The sequence below is a fragment of the Petaurus breviceps genome, unplaced genomic scaffold (assembly GCF_028583685.1).
Source record: "Petaurus breviceps papuanus isolate PSGF00001 unplaced genomic scaffold, PetGlider_PUasm1.0 90845, whole genome shotgun sequence".
In the NCBI taxonomy this organism is placed as follows: Eukaryota; Metazoa; Chordata; class Mammalia; order Diprotodontia; family Petauridae; genus Petaurus; species Petaurus breviceps.
Window position 1 is genome coordinate 10,121,076 of NW_027187359.1, and position 19,271 is coordinate 10,140,346.

Genomic DNA, 19,271 nt, shown 5'->3' on the forward strand with positions numbered 1-19,271 from the left:
GGCAGTTAGGGTTAAGTGACTTGCCCAAGGTCACACAGCTAGTAAATGTGTTAAGTGTCTGGGGACGAATTTGAACTCAGGTCCTCCTAACTCTAGGGCTGGTGCTGTATATACTATACCACCTAGCTGCCCCTCTCCCATCCTTCTAAGCCTTACAATGCCCATGTCCCTTACCTAGCCCTACCTCCCATTAAGAGTAAACTGTCCTGGGGCGGCTAGGTGGTGCAGTGAATAGAGCACCAGCCCTGGAGTCAGGAGGACCTGAGTTCAAATCTGGCCTCAAACACTTAACCTTACTAGCTGTGTGACCTTGGACAAGTTACTTAACCCCAATTGCCCAGCCTTCCCCCCTCTGAAAAAAGCAAAAAAAAAAAAAAAGAGTAAGATGTGCTTCTTCCATTCACTAGCCCTCACTGAAACCCAGCTCTCAACACCTCCTCCCTGGTCATCTTCTCCACCACTGCCCTGCAACTTCACTCAACACCCACACATCATGGCAGGGTGGGGAGAGGTCTTTGCTCTCCATGGCATTTCTGGGCTTTTCTTCTACCCTTACTCAGCTTCCATACAGACGCCATCATACCCCCTACCCCCAAAGCTCACTCTTTCTGTTGAAGACACCACTATCCTTCTGGACAGTTTTTGTAACTTTAATATTATCTTATTATTATCTTTAATATTATCTTCTTCCACCTCCCATATCCAATCATTTGCCACATTGGGCCATTTCTACCTTCTCAGCATCTCTGAAACCTGATCTCTTCAGTCACAGCTGCCATCTTGGTTCAGGTCTTCATCTCTCACTTTGATTATTTCAGTGGCTGCCTAAAAGTCCTTTAAAATATTGCCCCACTTTGTCTTGGTGACATAGCCAGTGTCTCCCTTTTTCCTCCACAGTGCTCTTCATCTGTGGCCTCCTCTGCAAGCACTCTCCCTCAGAGCTTAGCCCAAGTACCTCACTTACAGCCTTTCCTGACCTAGGGCATTTCCTCCCTCTTTACTGCATTGTATTCATTTGTATTCGTTCTTAATACAACTTTTGTCTTTCCTGTTAGAGTATAAGTTTCTTCCCAGCAAGGGGTCTTTCATTTTGTGTTCTCCTTAGCCTCCCACAGTGCCTGGCTCAGAAGATGCTGGCTACTTCTTGGGTGACTGACTGCTCATTTGCTCCTCCCTTATAATGTATAATCTATGCTTTCATGCTATTCAGTTCTTCATCTCAGTTAATGTTCCGATAGCCACTCCTTGTTGCTGTAGTGACTCTGGGAACCCAGTGGAACCTACTATGTATACTCAGACTACCTACCTGCTTTTGTTCTGCTAGATAATGATCAGAAAGCAGCCTGAGATTTATATTTTCTACATCTCTGATCACTTCAACATATGTCATATATTTTGAAATACATTTTCATGGATTTTTGCCTTTTTCTGGGTTTTATCCCTTTGATTAAGGGAGGATTTCATATTTATGCTTTACAAGCGTCATTAGAAGTAACTCAATATTGTTGTAAGGCATCTTATGACATATATTAACCCTATAGTATGGCTTGTCTGATTCCTGTTTCTAAGGTTTTTTCCTTGCTATATTCCTAAAAATGATTGAAAGAGAAGAACTCCATTCTATTCAGAAGTGTCCTCCTTGCCTTAGAGTAATTTTGCTTTAGGCAAATATTAATTGTTCAGTTACCTGGGAGAAAAAAAACCTGCCCAAACTACATTGGGTAAATTGAGACTATTATTATAGGTTAATTCATTGGATCAAGACATTATGTGAGGGGCAACTAGGCATTGCAGTGAATAGAGCACTGGCTCTGGAGTCATGAGGACCTGAGTTCAGACCTTACCTCACATGTTTGTTTGTTTTTTTTTAAAGCAATCGGGATTAAGTACCTTGCTCAAGGTTACATGGCCAGTTATTTCTGGGTGTGGTGCTGAGTATCTGAGCCCGGATTTGATCCAGGTGATCCCAACACTGGAGCCAGTGCTCTTACTCACTGAGCCACCTGGCCGCCCCACCTCACATGTTTAGTAGCTGGGCAAGTCTCTTTGATCCCGATTGTGGCCCAGTTCCCCACCCCCCAAAAAAAGACATTATGTGTAATTGTATTATATTAGGTTTAAAGATAATTTTGCGATTTCTTTCTGTAAGATGGGTATAAATGTGAATAAGTAAATGTTGAAGGTACATCTAATAATACTCATCTTTGAAGAAAAAATGATCTATAAAGATATTGTCCAGTGAATTATGGCATATGGAATTTAAAGTCACTGTAGATTTTAATTTGTTGATAATTCCTTTGGAATTGGAAGGTAAATAGAGCATGTTTTTGATTAAAAACTTGAGGCTAATGATTAAGTAAAATTATGATCTTATCAGAATCAGTTTGGTGTATATACTTCAGAAAGCAAAAAAAACCATAAGAGCTGGGAGTTGCTGTGATGACCTCTATTTGGTTTCGCTTGTGGCTGAGTTTCATAGGTGATGTTTTTCTCTTGGCTGTCTGAGCGGTCCCGGCACATCACTTAGGGAGCTTTGGTGAAGTAATCAGCTATGTCTTTAAATGCTAAAAATTTATTGCATTTTTCCTTTTAATGCAATGATGCTACTTGAAACATCTTGATAAACTAAATCAGTAGTTTTAATATGTTGATAAATATGTAGTTTTATAGTTTACAAACTTGTTTGTAGGCAAATTAATTAAAATATGCCTATTTTCCAGTAAAATTAATTTATCTAATTTAAATCTTCAATCTAGAATAGATTTTTAAAAATTTGTTAGGTTAGGAAGAATCTAATGCCATATTTTTAAAAAATGTTTTTAGAGAGAGGCTAATATATATATTGAATTTAGTTCAGGTAGCAGACATTTGTGGTGTTTCTCACCATTATTCCTGATTTAAGCTTGTCTGGGTTGACTAATTGAGTCGTGGGTTTTTTCCCCTCGCTTCTTTTAACACTTTCCATTTTTATAGGTAAGAACACCAGTGATGAACTCAGAGGCTAAAGTTTTAGGTCCTGGGATTCCTGGACATCATGCAGCCATCAAACCTACATTGGAGACAGAGAAAACAGAAAAAAGGAGATCAAAGGAGAAGGAGGTAATTGAAGTCAGGGATATCAAATGGGGTGGGTCAGTCAGTCAAGTAATTCTTCATTTAATTTAAAATGACAGAATTTGCAGCAAATGACAAATTCGTCCAGTTAGTAGTCATTGCTTATGTCACCTACAGAGAGATTGATGGCACCTTTGATACTACGTACAGTTTCTAATTTGTATTAGATTCTTTTGTTCTGTTTGTTTTTCCATAAAGATAGTGGGAGGTATCATCATACTTGACTACTGAAGTTTGTCAGGCTATTGCTGCTGTCTATTTTATTTTCCTTTACTGTATTTTCTAGTGCAGTGCCGAAGAAAGGTAGAAAATGACTCTTGCTTTGGGTTAGAAATATAAATCTTTAGGTTTTTTTTGACATATCAACTAGAAAGGAACGTATATATGTGATCATTGTTGGTACAGAGCTAAATAAAAGCCAGTACTTGCTGTGATGATTTCAATCTGGTTTCGCTTTTTGCTGAGATCCAGTGATGTTTTTCTCTTGGCTGTCTGAGCATGTCTGGCATTCAGTCACAGGATCATAGATTGATAGCCAAAAGGTGATGTTGCAGTATATCAGGACACAGTCACAGTTAAATGATTTGTCTAGGATCACAGAGCTAGTGCCTAATTAGGATTTGAACTCAGGCCTTTCTGGCACCCATTTTAGGGCTCTCTCATCTACTCCATGATACATCATTAAGTTCGTATTATATGCAGTCTCATAACTAGCACCAAGGATCCAAAGAGGATGAAGACGTGAGCACTGCCCTCGAGTACAACTCAGACAAAGTGCCCTATACGAAACATCTGAAGTGAGTGGTGCAAAGTACCTAAGATATCTAAGGAAGAAAGAATCGTTTCTTAATTGAGTAATCAGGGAAACAAGATTTTTATAGAGGAAGTAGGAACATGTAAGCACAGCTGCTTACATGTTCCTACTTCCTCTATAAAAATCTTGGTTTGAAGAATGTATAGGTGTTCTAGATTTGGATAGATACATGTATACAAACATACATGTGTACTGTATATATGTATGATAGCAGTCAGTTCAGTGGAATATCAGTTCAGTTCTAGAGGCTTTTGTTGGCATGTAGAATACATGGAGGGAGAATATTGAGATAGAAAACTTTGTTCCTACACTGACTTCAGACTGTAGAGTGCCTTGGATACCTGGCTAAAGTAGTTTAGATTTATTTGTCGTCAGTTTCACTTGCCTAGATTTTAAAAGTGTTGGATAGACTAATGACTGGCCTGATCAGATCTGCTTATAAGGGAAATTAATTTGCAAAATATGAATTAAAGAGATATTGTAGGAGGCCAATATCATGTCAGGTAGGTAATGGAGCTTTGAGTAGGATGGAGGGGAGGGAATAGGAGTAGACAAGCAAGTTATTTTAGAGTTGCTAGTATCAGCACAACTGGGTAATTGATTGAAGAACATCACAAACCTACTTTTTTCAGTTCATAAATATTAATCTTTGGAGAATGTAACTCAGTGTTTCATCTGAAAAGCACATTGAGTCATTCCTCCTTGCACACTGTGATCATAGTTCTGCTCTAACAAGTAAAATGTATGTCCCATACACTAGCCATTATAATGGATTTTTAATACATTATGAAGGAGTTGGGATTTTTTTGTTTTGTATTATTTTTCCATAAGAGAGGTGACACTTGTCCATTATTTGCTCTTATATCTGAGCATATAGACATAGGATAATTGTATGACAAAATTTTACTTTAGTGTGTGGCTCCATATGCATGAGTAATGGAGTAGAATGTGCTTTAACCCCAGTGTTTTTATTCATTCAGCAAGTTAGCATTGAGGAGCGATTGGGAGCAATGGACATAGACACCACGAAAGAAAAAAGAAAAGGGGACCTGAAGGCAGACAGCTACCCTGTTCTTCTAGTACAGGGCCTTGAAAGCAACGACTGTTATATGCTAAATGTAAGTGTTACTTGTTGGTTTTGTATAGATCTAAAATGGCAACACAATTGCCAGTGATTCATGAACTCTTTCATGAGATCTTTCTTTTGGGGTTGTAGCCTCTAGCTCTATAAAATATCTTGGTTGAGACAGACTAGTGCATGTGATATAATAATATAGCACATGTCCGTATGTGTGTCTGTATGGACTCAATTGTGTTTTAATAGATTGTGTAATTCTTCCACTGATTCAGCTCATCATCCATGCTGGCCTTTTCATCTACGTCCTTTGTAGAGGAGCTACTACCCGGTGTTGTAGAAGCTTTCCTCCTATGGCTTTTTTAATGTCTCACAGAGTATGCTGCCATGATGGGGGGCAGGGAGGTCACATCCAGATGTCTTTACCTTGTCTGAGATGTACTTGTCTGTGCTACATGACCAGCCTACTTCCCTATCTAAAGATATTTCCAGGACACCTTAAATAAAAAATTGAGTGTGTGTTTTATTAAGCATATCATGGTCAGGGCATAATGGCATACCTCCTTCCTATGTAGAGATTACTCAAGGGGATGCAGTTTCTTGTATAACATTTCTAGTTTCATTGTGCAATAATACTTTAACTTCTAGTAACTTAGACTTTCTATACTCTTTGTCATTTAAGTGAATTTTCAGAGTTTGCTACATCTTGTATTATATCTTTTTCTGAGGAAATCTAATGATTTTAAATAAAATTTTAGTTTTTAATTATTTTAATATTTTTTAAATAGTTTTTTAAAGTGTAAGTTGGCCTAATTTTCAGTTATGTAATAAGGTTTAGGTCTACAGTAAAATCTTTATATTCATGAAGTTTTATGTTATTTTTCACCAGTGAGCTAGAGTTCTCAAAAGAACATTGTTCTAGTCAATAGATCTAAATTGTCAAGTTTCACTGTGTGACTTTAACCTCCCTGAGTCTCAGTGTCTTCATCTGTAAAATGAGGTTAGACTAGATGTCCTCTGAGGATAAGTTCAGCTGTGTACAGATCAATCAGTATGTATTTATTAAGCACCTACTGTGTGCCAGGCACTATGCTAAGCACTGGTTACCAAAAGAGGCAAAAAACAGTCCCTGCTCTAATGGAGCAACTATGCACAAAATGAGTTATATACAGGATAATTAGGAAATAATTAACAGACAGAAGGCACTGGAATTACGAGTAGTTGGGACTTAAAGCAAGTCAGGGAGATTTGGAGGTAGAGTTGAGGAGGGAGGGCATTCCAAGCATGGAAGACGGCCAAAGAGAACACCTAGAGCCAAGAGATGGATGGTCTACTTCATGCAACAACCAGGAGACCAGTGGCACTGAATCAAATAGAATATGTTGGGGAATGTAGTATAAAAGACTGGAAAGGAGGGAGCTACCTTATAAAGGGCTTTGCATGCCAGAGAGAACATTTTGTATTTGATTGATCCTGGAGGCAATCAAGAGCCATTGGAGATTACTGAGTGGATCTTTGACCCTGTGATCCTGTCAGATATCATGAAGGTTAGTAAACTGAGTCTCAGGAAGGTTAAAATGGCTTGCCTGTGGTCACACACCTGGGAAGATCCTGTCCTAGGACTTAAACCCATGTCTTATGATTCTAAATCCAAGGCACTTTTTCACTAAGGGGGAAATTTTTTTTTTTTATGTTTTCTAAAGAAAAGCCATTTGTTGAAAAGAAATTGTAATCAAAATATATTTCCTCTTGATTCTAAAAGGTGAAGTTTTTTCATTTTCATTAAAGGGTTTTCCTTTGGGCTTAAAGTTAAGTAGCAACCTTATCCTTATCCTGACTTTGGTGTCCTTACTATCTTTCTTTTTTCTGTTACTGGGTAATTTTCTATCCTTTATTTACAGAAAGTCCTTCAAACAAGAAAGGATACCTTAATAAGAAACACAGTGTTAAGGATTCCGGTATATGCTGTTATTCCTTTATTGAATGAGGTAAGAGAACCTTCTTGTTTATAAGACCAGACATTATTTGTTTTCTTCTACTATAATTTGTGGACCATTTTGTTTAGTACTGTTTCCTAAAAAGGTAACCTTTCAGAACAAGGCAACTCTGATTTGCACAGTCACACTACCTAGTAAGTTACAGTACTGGGCCTCAAACTTTAGCTAGGTTTTCTGATCCTTAGTTCAGGGCTTTGACAAACTGTGCTCAGAGTTCAAACTAAGTGAACTCCGCTCTACTGGGTTGCTTGCTATAAGGTGTAAGATGCACTATTGCACACATTTGGTAACTTTATTAGCAGAAATGTCAACTTTGAAACTCACTAGACATATGATCATTAGATAAACATTTGCTGAAGTCAGTCTGTTAGAGGATTGTTTTAAGTAGGTAGCATGTTTATTACAAACTTTCATTGAAAAGAAATGGTTTTGACATTGCTGCTTTTCTCTTTGCATTGCATCTTTTTTTTTTTAATAAACCTGGACATACTTGAGAATTTTAATTGAATAACACATAAATCTAGAGCTCAGAAAACATACAAAAGTTATAGAGGGGAGGAGCTAGAGGTTAAAATAAGTCCACAGCTTACAGTGGCTTCAGGCTTTTGGAATTAATGGTATCTACCAAATAATACTATTGTTAAGGATACTTCTTAAAATTGGCACTTTCAGACACAGCTGAAGATGTAACAGTGTGTTGATGTGGGCCATGTATTAAGTGTTGTTGGGATTAGCCAAATAACTTCTCTTAGGAAGAGCTCTGAATATGGCCCCAGGAAAAGAATATTCTATATAGTTTCTTTTCCAGGAAATAACACTTGGGAGAGGATAAGGAGTTTGAATTGGTATAGTTTAAAAAAATTTTTAATGCATTTTATTGATGCTTTTTTGTCTTGAAGTTATTTCCTACCCATCCCCCTTCAGAAGAAGCTTTCTTTGCTGGAAACTTGGTTACGAAAGATTTATTCTTAGAATATATGTGTTCTATATTATAGTCTACTATTAAAAATTAACATTAAACTGACAACTTAAAGATTTCCTAAGGTAGAAAGGCTTTGGTATTTTTCTCCTTGGATATATTTGTGGCATAGGTATTTTGGGAAATTATAGAGATAGTAATCTGTTTAAATATTGTTTCTGATTTTTTTTCTTTCTAGCTTACTAAGAGGTTGCAAGGACATCCAAATAGGTGAGGTGTTTGTTTTGTCTTTTTGCTGAGAATTTGTTGTTGATGTGTATACTATTATGAGACTGCCACAATATTCTTTTTTTTTAAAATTAATTTATTTGTTTACTTTTAGTTTACAAGATTCGGTTCCACAATCCCTTGAGTTTCAAATTTTTTCCCCCTCCTCCCTCCCCATGGTGGCATGCAATGAAATATTAAGATCTGCAAATTGCCTTCACATTAAACATTAGTCAGGTTGTAAAGAAGGATTATAACTGATGGAACGAACAGTGGGAAAGAGGAAATAAAACAAAACAAGAAAAAAAAAGAGAGCAGGTAATTTGCTCCAGTCTGCATTCAAATTCTGTAGTTCTTTCTCTGAATGTGCCACAGTATTTCTTAGCCCGAATTTGGGATTGCCCCAGGATATCTCCAGTCTTTGAAAATTAATCTTAAATATTCGCTTTATAATTTAATTATATGCCTTGTACTTTTAGGAGTGAGGTAGGATAGGCTGAGAAAAACGTGAATGAATGACTTTTTGAGAAATCATGAAGCCATCATTTTGGTCTGCCTTTTTCTTCTGTCTACTGCCTTCCTCCAGAGATGCCAAAAGAAATAAAATCAATAAGAACAATTTTCCTCTGGATAATCTTGATTTTAAATAGTTTAAGGTTAGCTTTGGAAATATCTAAGACCAACCCTGCGAATTAATTTTTATTACTTGCCATTAAACTGTACCTAATGGTATTAATTCTAGTACGTTCTTTTTTATATTTTTCTTTGGTGTTGGGTATTACCTCAAATGGGACAGAATGCAACTCATTCCTCCATTGTCCATGTCCTCATTTAGATGATCCAAATGCGGTCCTCTTAACATGCTGAGGGCCTTTCTAAACACTGCACATTCACCTAGGCTGTCCTTATATTTATCATTCATTTTCAGTATGTGGCCAGTCCCCCTGCTTTCCTGGTCATACATCTCTTTGGTGTCCTTTTTTTGGGGGGGTGGGGGGCTACTTATTGCTTATTTAGGTGGACCTATCTTACATGTTTCCATTTCCCTTTGGTAACTTACAGCTTAGATTCATGGATAGTGGCATTATGTAATTTGTAGTCATAAAGCATGACTGGAAAAATACTGATATTGATAAGATGAGATTATTTTTCCCAGAGCATCTTGAGGGCTTTAGACGAGCTGTACAATTTCATGTGCGCTGTCTGGCCTTGTTCATTTCTCCTGTGATGAATCCAGTACCTCAGATCCCTTTGTAAAGTCATATAGGATTTTTTGATAGGTGCAGTAATAGCAATAGCTTCATTTGACTTTCCTCTGATTTACTGATATCAGAATGGAAGTATAAAAACATCTCTGTTCACAAAAGGCATCTGCCACAGATCATACTGTCATGAAGGATGTCCAGCTCAAAGTTCAAATGGAAGAGGAATCCTTATTGACAGTGCCTCCAGATTCTTGTCTGCAGATGACATTATAGTAGTCACATTAAGTGATAGAACTCTGTACAGAGTCTGGTGAGTCATATCCCAAGTCATTGAAAGGGTTGAGATGCAATGGCTAGAGCACTGAGCCTGAGGTCAGGAAGACCTGAGTTCAAATGTGCCCTTGGGCACCTAATAGTTGTATAGTCCTGGCAAGTCACTTCACCTCTGTCTGCCTGAGCTTTCTCAACTATAAAATGGGGATATTAATAACACCTACCTCCCAGGGTGGTTGTGAGGAGGATCACGTGAGTTAATATTTGTTGAAGTGCTTACACAGTACCTGGCATTTAATAAATGTTTAATCTCCTGTTTAAGAATGCAGTAACATAACTCATTCAGTCAACAAGTATTTATTGTGCTTACTCTTTGCCCAAAACTGCTTAATGCTTTGGGGGTCAAAGAACAGCCCCTAAATCCTCCCAAAGCCAGTTCCTTTCCTCAAGAAGCATACAGTCTAATGGCAGAGACATGTAAAAATCTAAGTATGAGATATATACAAAGTAGGTCATTTGAAGGTAGAGCCATTAGCAGCTTCCAACCTTATTTCCTATTGTTGCCTTCTAGTCACTCAAACTTCTAGAGAAACTAGACTGCTATTTCCTATCCTGCCAGATCTCAGGCTTAGAATGTCCTTCCTCCCTAGCATTCCTTTTCAGAATCTTCAGGGCCTGGTGTTAATTTTCTCCTCCTCTCCCCCAACCTTTCCCACCGACCCCCCCATGTTCCCCACCTAGGAAAGTATTCTCTTGCCCCTCACATTTTTGTAGAGTACTTTATTTGGATCTCTTCCTGGCCTGGGTCATATTTCACCTTGCAGCTTCGTGTTGTATCCTCTATACATATTTCTTGAGGCTGCGGTTGTCATTTTCCACTTTGGGATTCCTAGCTCTGGGTATTTTACATAGTGTGATTAAATGTTGGAAATTTAGCTTTCTGGAATTATCTGCTACATTGTTCCAGATGCCCTATAAAACATTTCCTAAGTGTTTTGTTATAAAAACAAAACATACATGATTCACGTGTCTTCTACATGAGCCTGACTCTAGCTGGCAACATATGTTAATACTGATGTGAGGAAGTGATCGTACAGTCTGCTTGTTGAGTTGGCGCAGAATGTCTTGATTCCTTTTCCCTAATTGTTGAGCCTTTGCAGCAATTACATGCATACATACGTGCATATAGACATACACATGTGTGCCTTTCAAGCTCTTAAGGCTATGTCACATCACCTTACCTGTTTCTGAAGGGTAGTAGTAATGATTTTAAAATTTTGTTTTGTACTTCTTGCCACTTGCCATTCAGTGAAAGAGGGTCTTTGGCTTTGTTTTTTTGCTCATGTTTACCCATGAATTGTCAACTGATTATTCCCCCCTGATTATTAAGTCCTTTGAATCAGTTAGTAAAGAGGATTGAATTTCTTGATGGTGATACTAGTCAAGAGCTTTACATATTATCTCAATAGATCTTTGCACCTGCCCTGTGAGGTAGCTGCTATTATGACCCCCATTTTAAAGATGAGGAAACTGAGGTCGTGTAATTAAGCATAAGCAAGGTGGGATTTTTGTTGGGGTTTTTTTCTTCTTGGAGTTCAGTGTCCCAGGCTCAGGCTAAATTGTAAACATCTGAAGGATTAATCTTTGAACCCTGATAATTCACAGCTGTGCTGAGTTAAGTAGGTTTTATGCCATATGGCTCTGAGCCAGTCAGGGGCTGAGTCTTTGTTATATATTCTGGGAGGCTGGCATTTTGCTTTGGGGGTTCACTCATGAGAAGGATCTTTTATTTCCTGGTGGAGACTCTTGAGTAGCTGTATGTTCAGACACTCCCCCTGCCCCGACTGCTTTGATGTCTGTGCTCCCTCGATCCAGTGATGTATGTTAAGTATATAGCAATATTGCTATGTTCAGATAGCTGGAGCCCTGTCTGTTGGTCTTTGTGCTAATTTCTCTGCTTGTATTTTCTATACTCACTTCTTTCTCTGTAATTAAAGTAGGATTGTTAACCCCTTTAAAGCTGTCTTTCCTATGTAAAGCAGATCAAAAGAACCTGTGTTAGCAGGGCATCCTGGGTGTGCCAGGGTGTTTACTATTACAGATCACCTAGCTAATGAATGTTTAAGACAGTGTTTGAACTCAGATCTTTCTGATACCAGATCTTATGCTCTCCTCTTGATGCCAACAGTGGTCATTGCAGTAGAATGAAAATGGGAGGGGTGGCTGGGTGGCGAAGTGAATAGAGCACTGGCCCTGGAGTCAGGAGGACCTGAGTTCAAATCTGGCCTCAGACACTTAACACAAAAACTAGCCATGTGACCTTGGGCAAGTCTCTTAATCCCAATTGCGCTTCCAAAAAGCGCAAAAAAAAAAAGAATGAAAATGGGAAAAGGAATGGTTCTTTGCCTCAGCTTCATTCTCTGGATAGTAGAGGAATATAATTTTTTTTCAGCTGGATTTGAAGTTTCCAAAGGAATTACTGTTGTACTCCCCTGTAATCTTTGGTGCAGTGTAAAACTCAAAATAGGCTTCCTTTCAATGTTGGAAAAAACTAGAAACAATAGAAATACCATAAGATTTAATGTGGCAATTTACCTTCAGAGAATAGGACCTGTAATTTAGTTCCCCTGCATAGCTTTTTTTTTTTAAACAAGGTTACTAGCCAAATTATATTGAATTTTAGGTTTTTAATTTTTTTAAAACTTTTTTCTTTCCAGTGCTGTGCTTATGGTTCCGTGGTTAAAATCTGTGTTAACCATACATGCATCTTATCTTTCCACAGTAAGTATCTTCAGCAGTAATAACCAAACACAAACTCTATATTACCCCTGGGTGGGTGGGTGGGGTCCTCATACCCTGCAAGAGTTCAGTAAAAGATTTGGCTTAAATAGTCATACAACCTCCCATCCCAACATCTTATCCTAACCGCCCCCCCTTCCCCCCGAAAAAAAAGAAAATCTGCCTTTGAACTAATCAGAGGTAATGTCTCTTAAAGATTCACATTTATAATTAGTGGCACCATTGCCTCTTATTTTTCAGGTTACTGTTTTTATACAGTATTTTGTAGGAGCGTGATTCAGCCTTGTCTCATAACTATCATACTGATAGTTACTAAGAAGCAGTATAGTGCAGTGTAAAAGAGCAGCTCTCAGAAAATGGAAAAGGAGCCCAGGGGCTAGGGAAGATGACTGCAGATAGTCTCCTCTGGGAATCTGGGCCCGACCCAGAGTGTCCTAAAAGCATCAAAGCAAGTTTGACCTCAAGGTGTGTTTCAGGGTAGGTGGAGGAAGAAACAAATCATTATTTATGAAGGAATAGTAATTTTGACCAAATAAAAATTATTTAGTCCCTTATTTTTTTTTATCACAAATTTATAAATCTGAAGCCATTAAGGAATATGAGTGTGTGTTGCTGTTAATAATAATAGCTAACATTTTTATATCTATGGCATTTATTATGTGCCACATACTGTGCTAATCACTTTACATTTATTATCTCATTTGATTTTACAACAACCCTGGGAGGTAGGTGTTATTACTCCTATTTTACAGATGAGGAGACTGAAGCAAGGGTTGTGAGCTGCCCAAGGCAACACAACTAGTAAGTGTCTGAGCAGGTTTAAACTCAGGTCTTCTTGACTTCAGGCCCAGCTCTTTATCCACTTTATCCACTATCTGCCATTGCATATAATAATTTTGCTCCTAAAATTGCTATTGTTGATATTTAAATTTTTATACTTTTCCTTTTTTTGGCCTCAATAAATCAGTGAAACAGACATTTGCAATTTTGTTTGGAGAAAAATTAATTTCAACAATAAGAATGTCAGTAATGTAATTTATCAGCTATTCCCTCTGTGTCCTTTGTTTTCATTGTTTTGAGATTTCAATATAGAGAATAACTAGAAGGATTTTTGTAAAAGTTCTCTATCCCTCCTAGGTATCTCTCCCTTTCCCTTCTTGACTGGGGGTGGGGATGTAAATGGAAATGTGGTGGAAAAGAATAAATTATATTCTCAGGCCTCAGTACATGTTAACACCTAAGTAGTCCTTGTTCCACATTTGCTAACCACATACACACAGTTAATAGTAATATTACTATTAATATTTGGAAAGTACTTTATATACATTCTTCCATGATCCTCATAGCTCTTTGGAATACATCCTTACAGATAATGTCTGCATTTCATAGAAGAGAACTTTTTAAAAATTGTATTCAGGTTTGCTAAAAAAGAAACTGATTCTTTGTGTCATATGAAAGCTTTAGTTTATGTCAGTGTTAAAAAATGTACTATGTATCAAAGTTTAATCCCAGGTTTATCACAGGGGTAGAGATCACAACATTGGAAATACACTGGGGGAATTTGTGTCAGGGAATGATCCATGTTTGTTGAGTAGCGAACTTGACTCACTCTGCTTAAAATGGGGAAAAGAAGACTAAGTGGGGGGCTAGTTGGTTCAGTGAGTAGATCACCGGCCCTGGAGTCAGGAGGACGTGAGTTCAGATCCGGTCTCAGACACTTAACACATGTGACCTTGGGCAAGTCTTAACCCCAATTGCCCTTCCTTCCCCTCTCCAAAAAAGAAAAAAAAAAGAATAAGAAAATGGCATATGAGATGTATTTTTTTCTAGTTGTTCTCTTCCCCCCTCCCTTCATTGAGTAGTTCTGTGTCAAGACTGTTTAAAGGAAATGATGTGTGCTATCTGAGATTCCCTTTGCTTCTGTTTGCTTGACACAAAATGAGACAAGTGTTTCTTGATCCTTTTTCTTCTAGTTGCCTGACCTGGTACCCCAGCTAGGCATGTTATACCAGTTGATGGAGAGCAGAGTCAAAACCTTAAGAAAGCTCTCTCGACTGCATGGAAAACTCATCCTTCTTATTACACAGGTATGTACATCACTGAATAATCCACAATAAAATATTTTGTATGTGGTACTAATGGAAGCATGAGAACACATTTATCTGATCCTATAGTAAATACCTACTTTATTTTAGTGGAAAATATGCCAGGTCAGTTTGGTAGTAGAAAGGTCCTATCTTAATTTTCAAGATATGTCCTGTTGTTAGATTCATACGACATTCTTGGGGTTTTTTGTGGAAAAGCAGCTACTGCTAACCCCTGCTATATTATACCCCAATTTCTATAATTTTATGGAGTTTTTCTTTTTTTCATTTTTTAAACATTTGAATATATACTTGGTCAGGAGCCCCTTGGATGGTTCATTCATGATGGGATGGGGGGGTGAGGGGAGAAGGGAGAAGGTGATTCAAGCCATGCCTTTGTCTGGGGAAAGCAGGTGTTTTAGAAAGCTCGTCACCAGCTTAGCCCTAGCAGCTCTCACAAACCATCTCGGACATTGTAGAGGGGATAATCTGTCCTGTTAGAGGATGAATGGGCGCACACTGACAGAAACCACAGATCATTGAAATCTTAAAAATATCTGGTCCTTTACCTTAACTACAAACTTTTACTCACGTTGTTTTTACTGGGTAAACCAGAATATACCTGACTTTCATGTTAATGTTTCATTGTTTAGGTGGCAGCATCTGAAAAAACTCAAGGTGTGCCTCCACCTGAGCAGACAGCCAAACTGGTTTATGAGGAAGGTAAGGAGTGGGAACTCAAATTGGAGTTGTAATTCTATATTGTACTCTTCAATGTAGAAAGTGAGAAATAATCACTTTACTTAAATTCAGCTTTGCAGTGGGAAACCCGTATAAGAAAACAAGTCCTAGAGAAAATATGGTGACTAAATTACACTGCTCCATTTTTTCTTTGGTTGGAAAGATTGCAGCTTTACAATCTGTAGGTCAAATTTTAGGATTTTGTCAGAGCTCTCAATTGAGAAGCTCTTAGAGCTTGAATTTTAATAATGTTTAGATCCTTGGTTCTTTTGTTGCATCATTTTCATCAGGCATCAAAGGCCTTGGCATCTAGAACATTTGCCTCTTGTATCTAATGAAAGGGGGACACATGTCATGGTGGAGGGAATAATAACCTTAGAATAACCAGGTAGACTTGGACTCAAATCCCACCTCTGACAAATAGTAGCTGTGCAACCCTGGACAAGATACTTAACCTGTTAATGTTCTAAGCAACGTTCTAAAACTCTGATTTGCAGAAGAGCTACTAATCTGCTTTAGTAGAGTCAAATCAGTAAGTCTTTTTCAAGTGTCTACTATTTTCCCAGGAATTAGAGGCAGACACACTCACATGCATGTGCAAAAAAAGGGAGGGGCAGCAAAAATCAAGTCTTTGCATCAAAGGTGCTCACATTCTTATGGAGGAAAATGAATTTCCATGTAAAGAATTCTCTATTCCAGTGAAATTATAGGTCTAGTTTAAAAAAAATATTGTTGCTTGGATATTGAATCTGTCTGGCAAAATAAATCAGGAGCTTAGCTATGGAGTCAGGAAGGCCTCTGACAGACATTTGACCCTGGGCAAATCAGTCTCTTGAAGTGCACTAAGTAATCCTTTTAGAACCTGAATTGCAGAGAAGGTTCCAATCTGCATTTGGTGGAGGGAATTTCGTTATGGTGAATTCACAGGTCTCATCAGAAACAGTCATTTAACTAACATTATTGTTCGATGAGCATTTTATGAAATAAAACATAAGGTTCTTGTAGTATTGGTTTTTAGATGGTTTTGGAATTAAGCAAAGATTTTGTTTTATAGAATCTTCTGAAGAGGAGTCTGATGATGAAGTAATGGCAGATAAAAATTCTGATGTAAGTAGCTCTTCCTGCTACCATGGTCTTTAGCCTTCTCTTGTAGAGCTACCCTACTGAAACAGAGCCTTTGTGAATGTTTCCTCTGCTTATTAATTTATCAGGAGAATTGGGAGGAGGATGAAGAAGAGAGAGAAAGTGAAAAGGAGGACGAAGAAGATGATGATGATGATGATGATCAACAAGAAACAGATCAGGACACAGAAAATGGTGAGGAGAAAGAAATGGCTCTTGAAAAAGAAATAAATGGAGATTCTGATTTGGACCCAGAAAATGAAAGTGAAGAAGAATGAAGAAGAAATGAAAAATAGGCCAATAGAACTATAAACTTTGGCTCACGTTGTTGAATGCTGCCATGTTCTCTTGGAGAGGGCAATCTCTGTGTTTGACCTCTGTGGCAGAATGCAGAAGGCCCTCTCACCTTTCCAAATTCAAAATGGTGATCTCACCATGCCAGCCCCCTTGTCCTTCCCACCTCAAACTTAACTGTGTAAATAAGAATGTTTCTTTCAATTGTTAATAAACTTTACACAGTAAATAGACACATTTTTCTGCAACATACTGACACGATTGTCCTACATATCTTATATTTTTATAATAAAGTCCTGGAATGATTGGTTATATCAAGAATTGAGTTAAATGAAGATGAGGAAATTCTCCCCCCAACCCATTCCCCTGCCAAAACCACAGCCCAACCTGTTCTTTGGAGGAATCTGCTTTTACTGCAGGATTGGTATGGGTAGTCTGGTCCAGGTGTGACCCTCTCCTGAGTAAAGTTGGTAAGAAGTTGTGAGCATGAGCCAAATTTTTACCTTTTTGTGTGGAAAATGAGGCATGACAAAATATGCAGGTGTAGATGAGATTGCAGGTTTTTAGAAAAACATCTTTAATCTCTAGGAATCCTGGCCAAAGTAATCTGAACCAGGCAGGCTCAATCACTGGATTTATCCTCCCACTCCTCTGCTACCCCCCCACTCCCTAACCCATCTCCAAAAATCTGCTAATTTTTTTTAGATATTTGAATAGTTTTTAAAGAAAAATAATTATGGTAGTTCAAAATCCAAAATAACCAACATCCCATGCCACATGAATGGTTCTCTCTGACTGTAGAACATGATCAGGGATCCATCCATGTTCATTTTTAAAGCACATCCCAGCTGCCTGTGCGCTGTTCTTTGGTATTCATCTACAGTCAGAAGTCATGAATTCACTTTCTTCACTGTCAAATTTTTAGAACAGAGACCAATCTTTTCTTTCTTTTGGCTTCAGTTAATAATACCAATGGCCATCCTAGTAGGAACAGATATTTTTTTTAATCCAAGGAAAATGTTTATGATTTAGTAATTAAGTGCTTTCTTCTCTTTCTATTACCTGAGCTTGGCAAAGTTTGGATACCTTTTTTAAAAAAAAAATTGAACTCAAGCTTTTTTTATGTATGTATAAACCAGTATTTTTATTTTTGTGTCCTGAAAAAGACCTTTTAAACTTACCAGTCATTTATTTGAAAAGAAAAACTAGGTCATTTAGGACTAAATAGGGGGATATGCATTGGAACATGGTCTCAAACAGGAAGGAAGGGCTAGGTGGATAGGTGGGTTTTTTTCCTATGAATATTTAAAACACCATATTTGTTAGGGACTTTTTAATCTCAGTGGCCAAAAGAATCTCCTTTTGCTCTGCTTATGGAACTGGAGCCACATTAACACCTTGGGCAGAGTGAGTTTGAGCTGGCCATGAGTATATTGTATGTACAGTCTATTTGTCTATAAAAGGAGCTGTTTATGGCTACCAAACACCACCCTCTTTGTAAAGTGAATAAATATACATCTTTACCCAGTTGCTTGTCTTGTGATATCTGCTGAAGAGACAAGGAAAGCGTAGTTTCATTGCTTACTGTTATTTTCAGTGGCCTTGATAGAACACTGCTTTTGAGGCCTGGCACCTGTAGGAATTGCCATGAAAATAAGCATTTCCTTCATCTGCAGTCAAGGCCTAATTAGAGAGTGGGCCAAGAAGGCTTTAAGATGTGTATTTAGAATCAGTGAGCCATTGCTTGAGCAGTTAGGGTCTCACATTCTTAAACAGGCTTGTATCAATAATTAAAGATGTCAGTAACCTTTGTGTTGGCAGGATTATGTTCAGAAAGTGGGTAAAAGGTAGTTGCTGACACTGGGCTAACCATCATTTCCCCATATCTACTTTTAGTTGTGAATAGCACTTACTACTTTTTCATGGAAGGAATGTACCAGTTTTAAGAAAATATGGTAGGTTTCAGTATTATAGTAGGTACTCAGTACTTGGGTATTCTGAGCTTTTGGGCAAACTAGGTTATTCTGAGAGAACTCTTACCGATGATTTTGTTACACGACAAACAGCCTATTACATCTGAAATGACTTACTAATTGATCTGCATGATCACAGGTGAACCACAAAATGATGTCTATTGGTCCATGATTTAACAATGACCTGGAGGTTGGAGGGAGGATAAAAAGTAAACTCTGGCATTGGACTTTCTCAGTCTGAAGACATCATCCATTTGGTGGCAGAAGTTCTTCCTATCATTGTCTTACCTTCTTACCTCTAAGGACAGGAGGTATCGGACATGTTATTAAGTTAATCCAATAATTTTTTAAGTCAGTGTTCTAACAATAGTAAAGAAATAACCCACATCATTTTTGTTAAGTCATTTCCCATGATCCTGGCAACATATAGGAGGTAGATGGTTTCCATTTTGTATAATTTGATCTAGCTATTTCCCTTTTTAATTTCACGTTTTTTTAATTTGGATTCTGCTCTCCCAATCAATGATCATACTGATTTGCTTAGTTTCTCTGGCTTTGTCATTATTATCTCTGTGACTGGGCAAACCACTTCAC

At 37.8% G+C, this 19,271-nt stretch overlaps 1 protein-coding gene and 2 non-coding genes across 4 annotated transcripts in view; all 3 read left to right on the plus strand.

Annotated features, from left to right (window-relative positions):
* Nucleotides 1-17,025, plus strand: part of WDR43 (WD repeat domain 43) — a 45,909-nt gene extending 28,884 nt beyond the window's left edge. For both annotated transcript variants that reach the window (XM_069072127.1, XM_069072128.1), the window contains 9 exons: nt 2,974-3,099; nt 4,909-5,046; nt 6,905-6,991; nt 8,158-8,189; nt 12,382-12,445; nt 14,437-14,550; nt 15,201-15,270; nt 16,343-16,395; nt 16,500-17,025. In XM_069072127.1, coding sequence (XP_068928228.1) covers nt 2,974-3,099; nt 4,909-5,046; nt 6,905-6,991; nt 8,158-8,189; nt 12,382-12,445; nt 14,437-14,550; nt 15,201-15,270; nt 16,343-16,395; nt 16,500-16,688 — 873 coding nt within the window. In that variant the 3' untranslated portion in view covers nt 16,689-17,025. The remainder of the gene's footprint in view (nt 1-2,973; nt 3,100-4,908; nt 5,047-6,904; nt 6,992-8,157; nt 8,190-12,381; nt 12,446-14,436; nt 14,551-15,200; nt 15,271-16,342; nt 16,396-16,499) is intronic.
* LOC138149313 (small nucleolar RNA SNORD53/SNORD92) lies at nt 2,432-2,509 on the plus strand. The gene has a single exon (XR_011165287.1). It is a non-coding gene; the product is annotated as a small nucleolar RNA SNORD53/SNORD92 (small nucleolar RNA).
* LOC138149312 (small nucleolar RNA SNORD53/SNORD92) lies at nt 3,540-3,614 on the plus strand. The gene has a single exon (XR_011165286.1). It is a non-coding gene; the product is annotated as a small nucleolar RNA SNORD53/SNORD92 (small nucleolar RNA).
* Nucleotides 17,026-19,271: the final 2,246 nt, after the last annotated feature.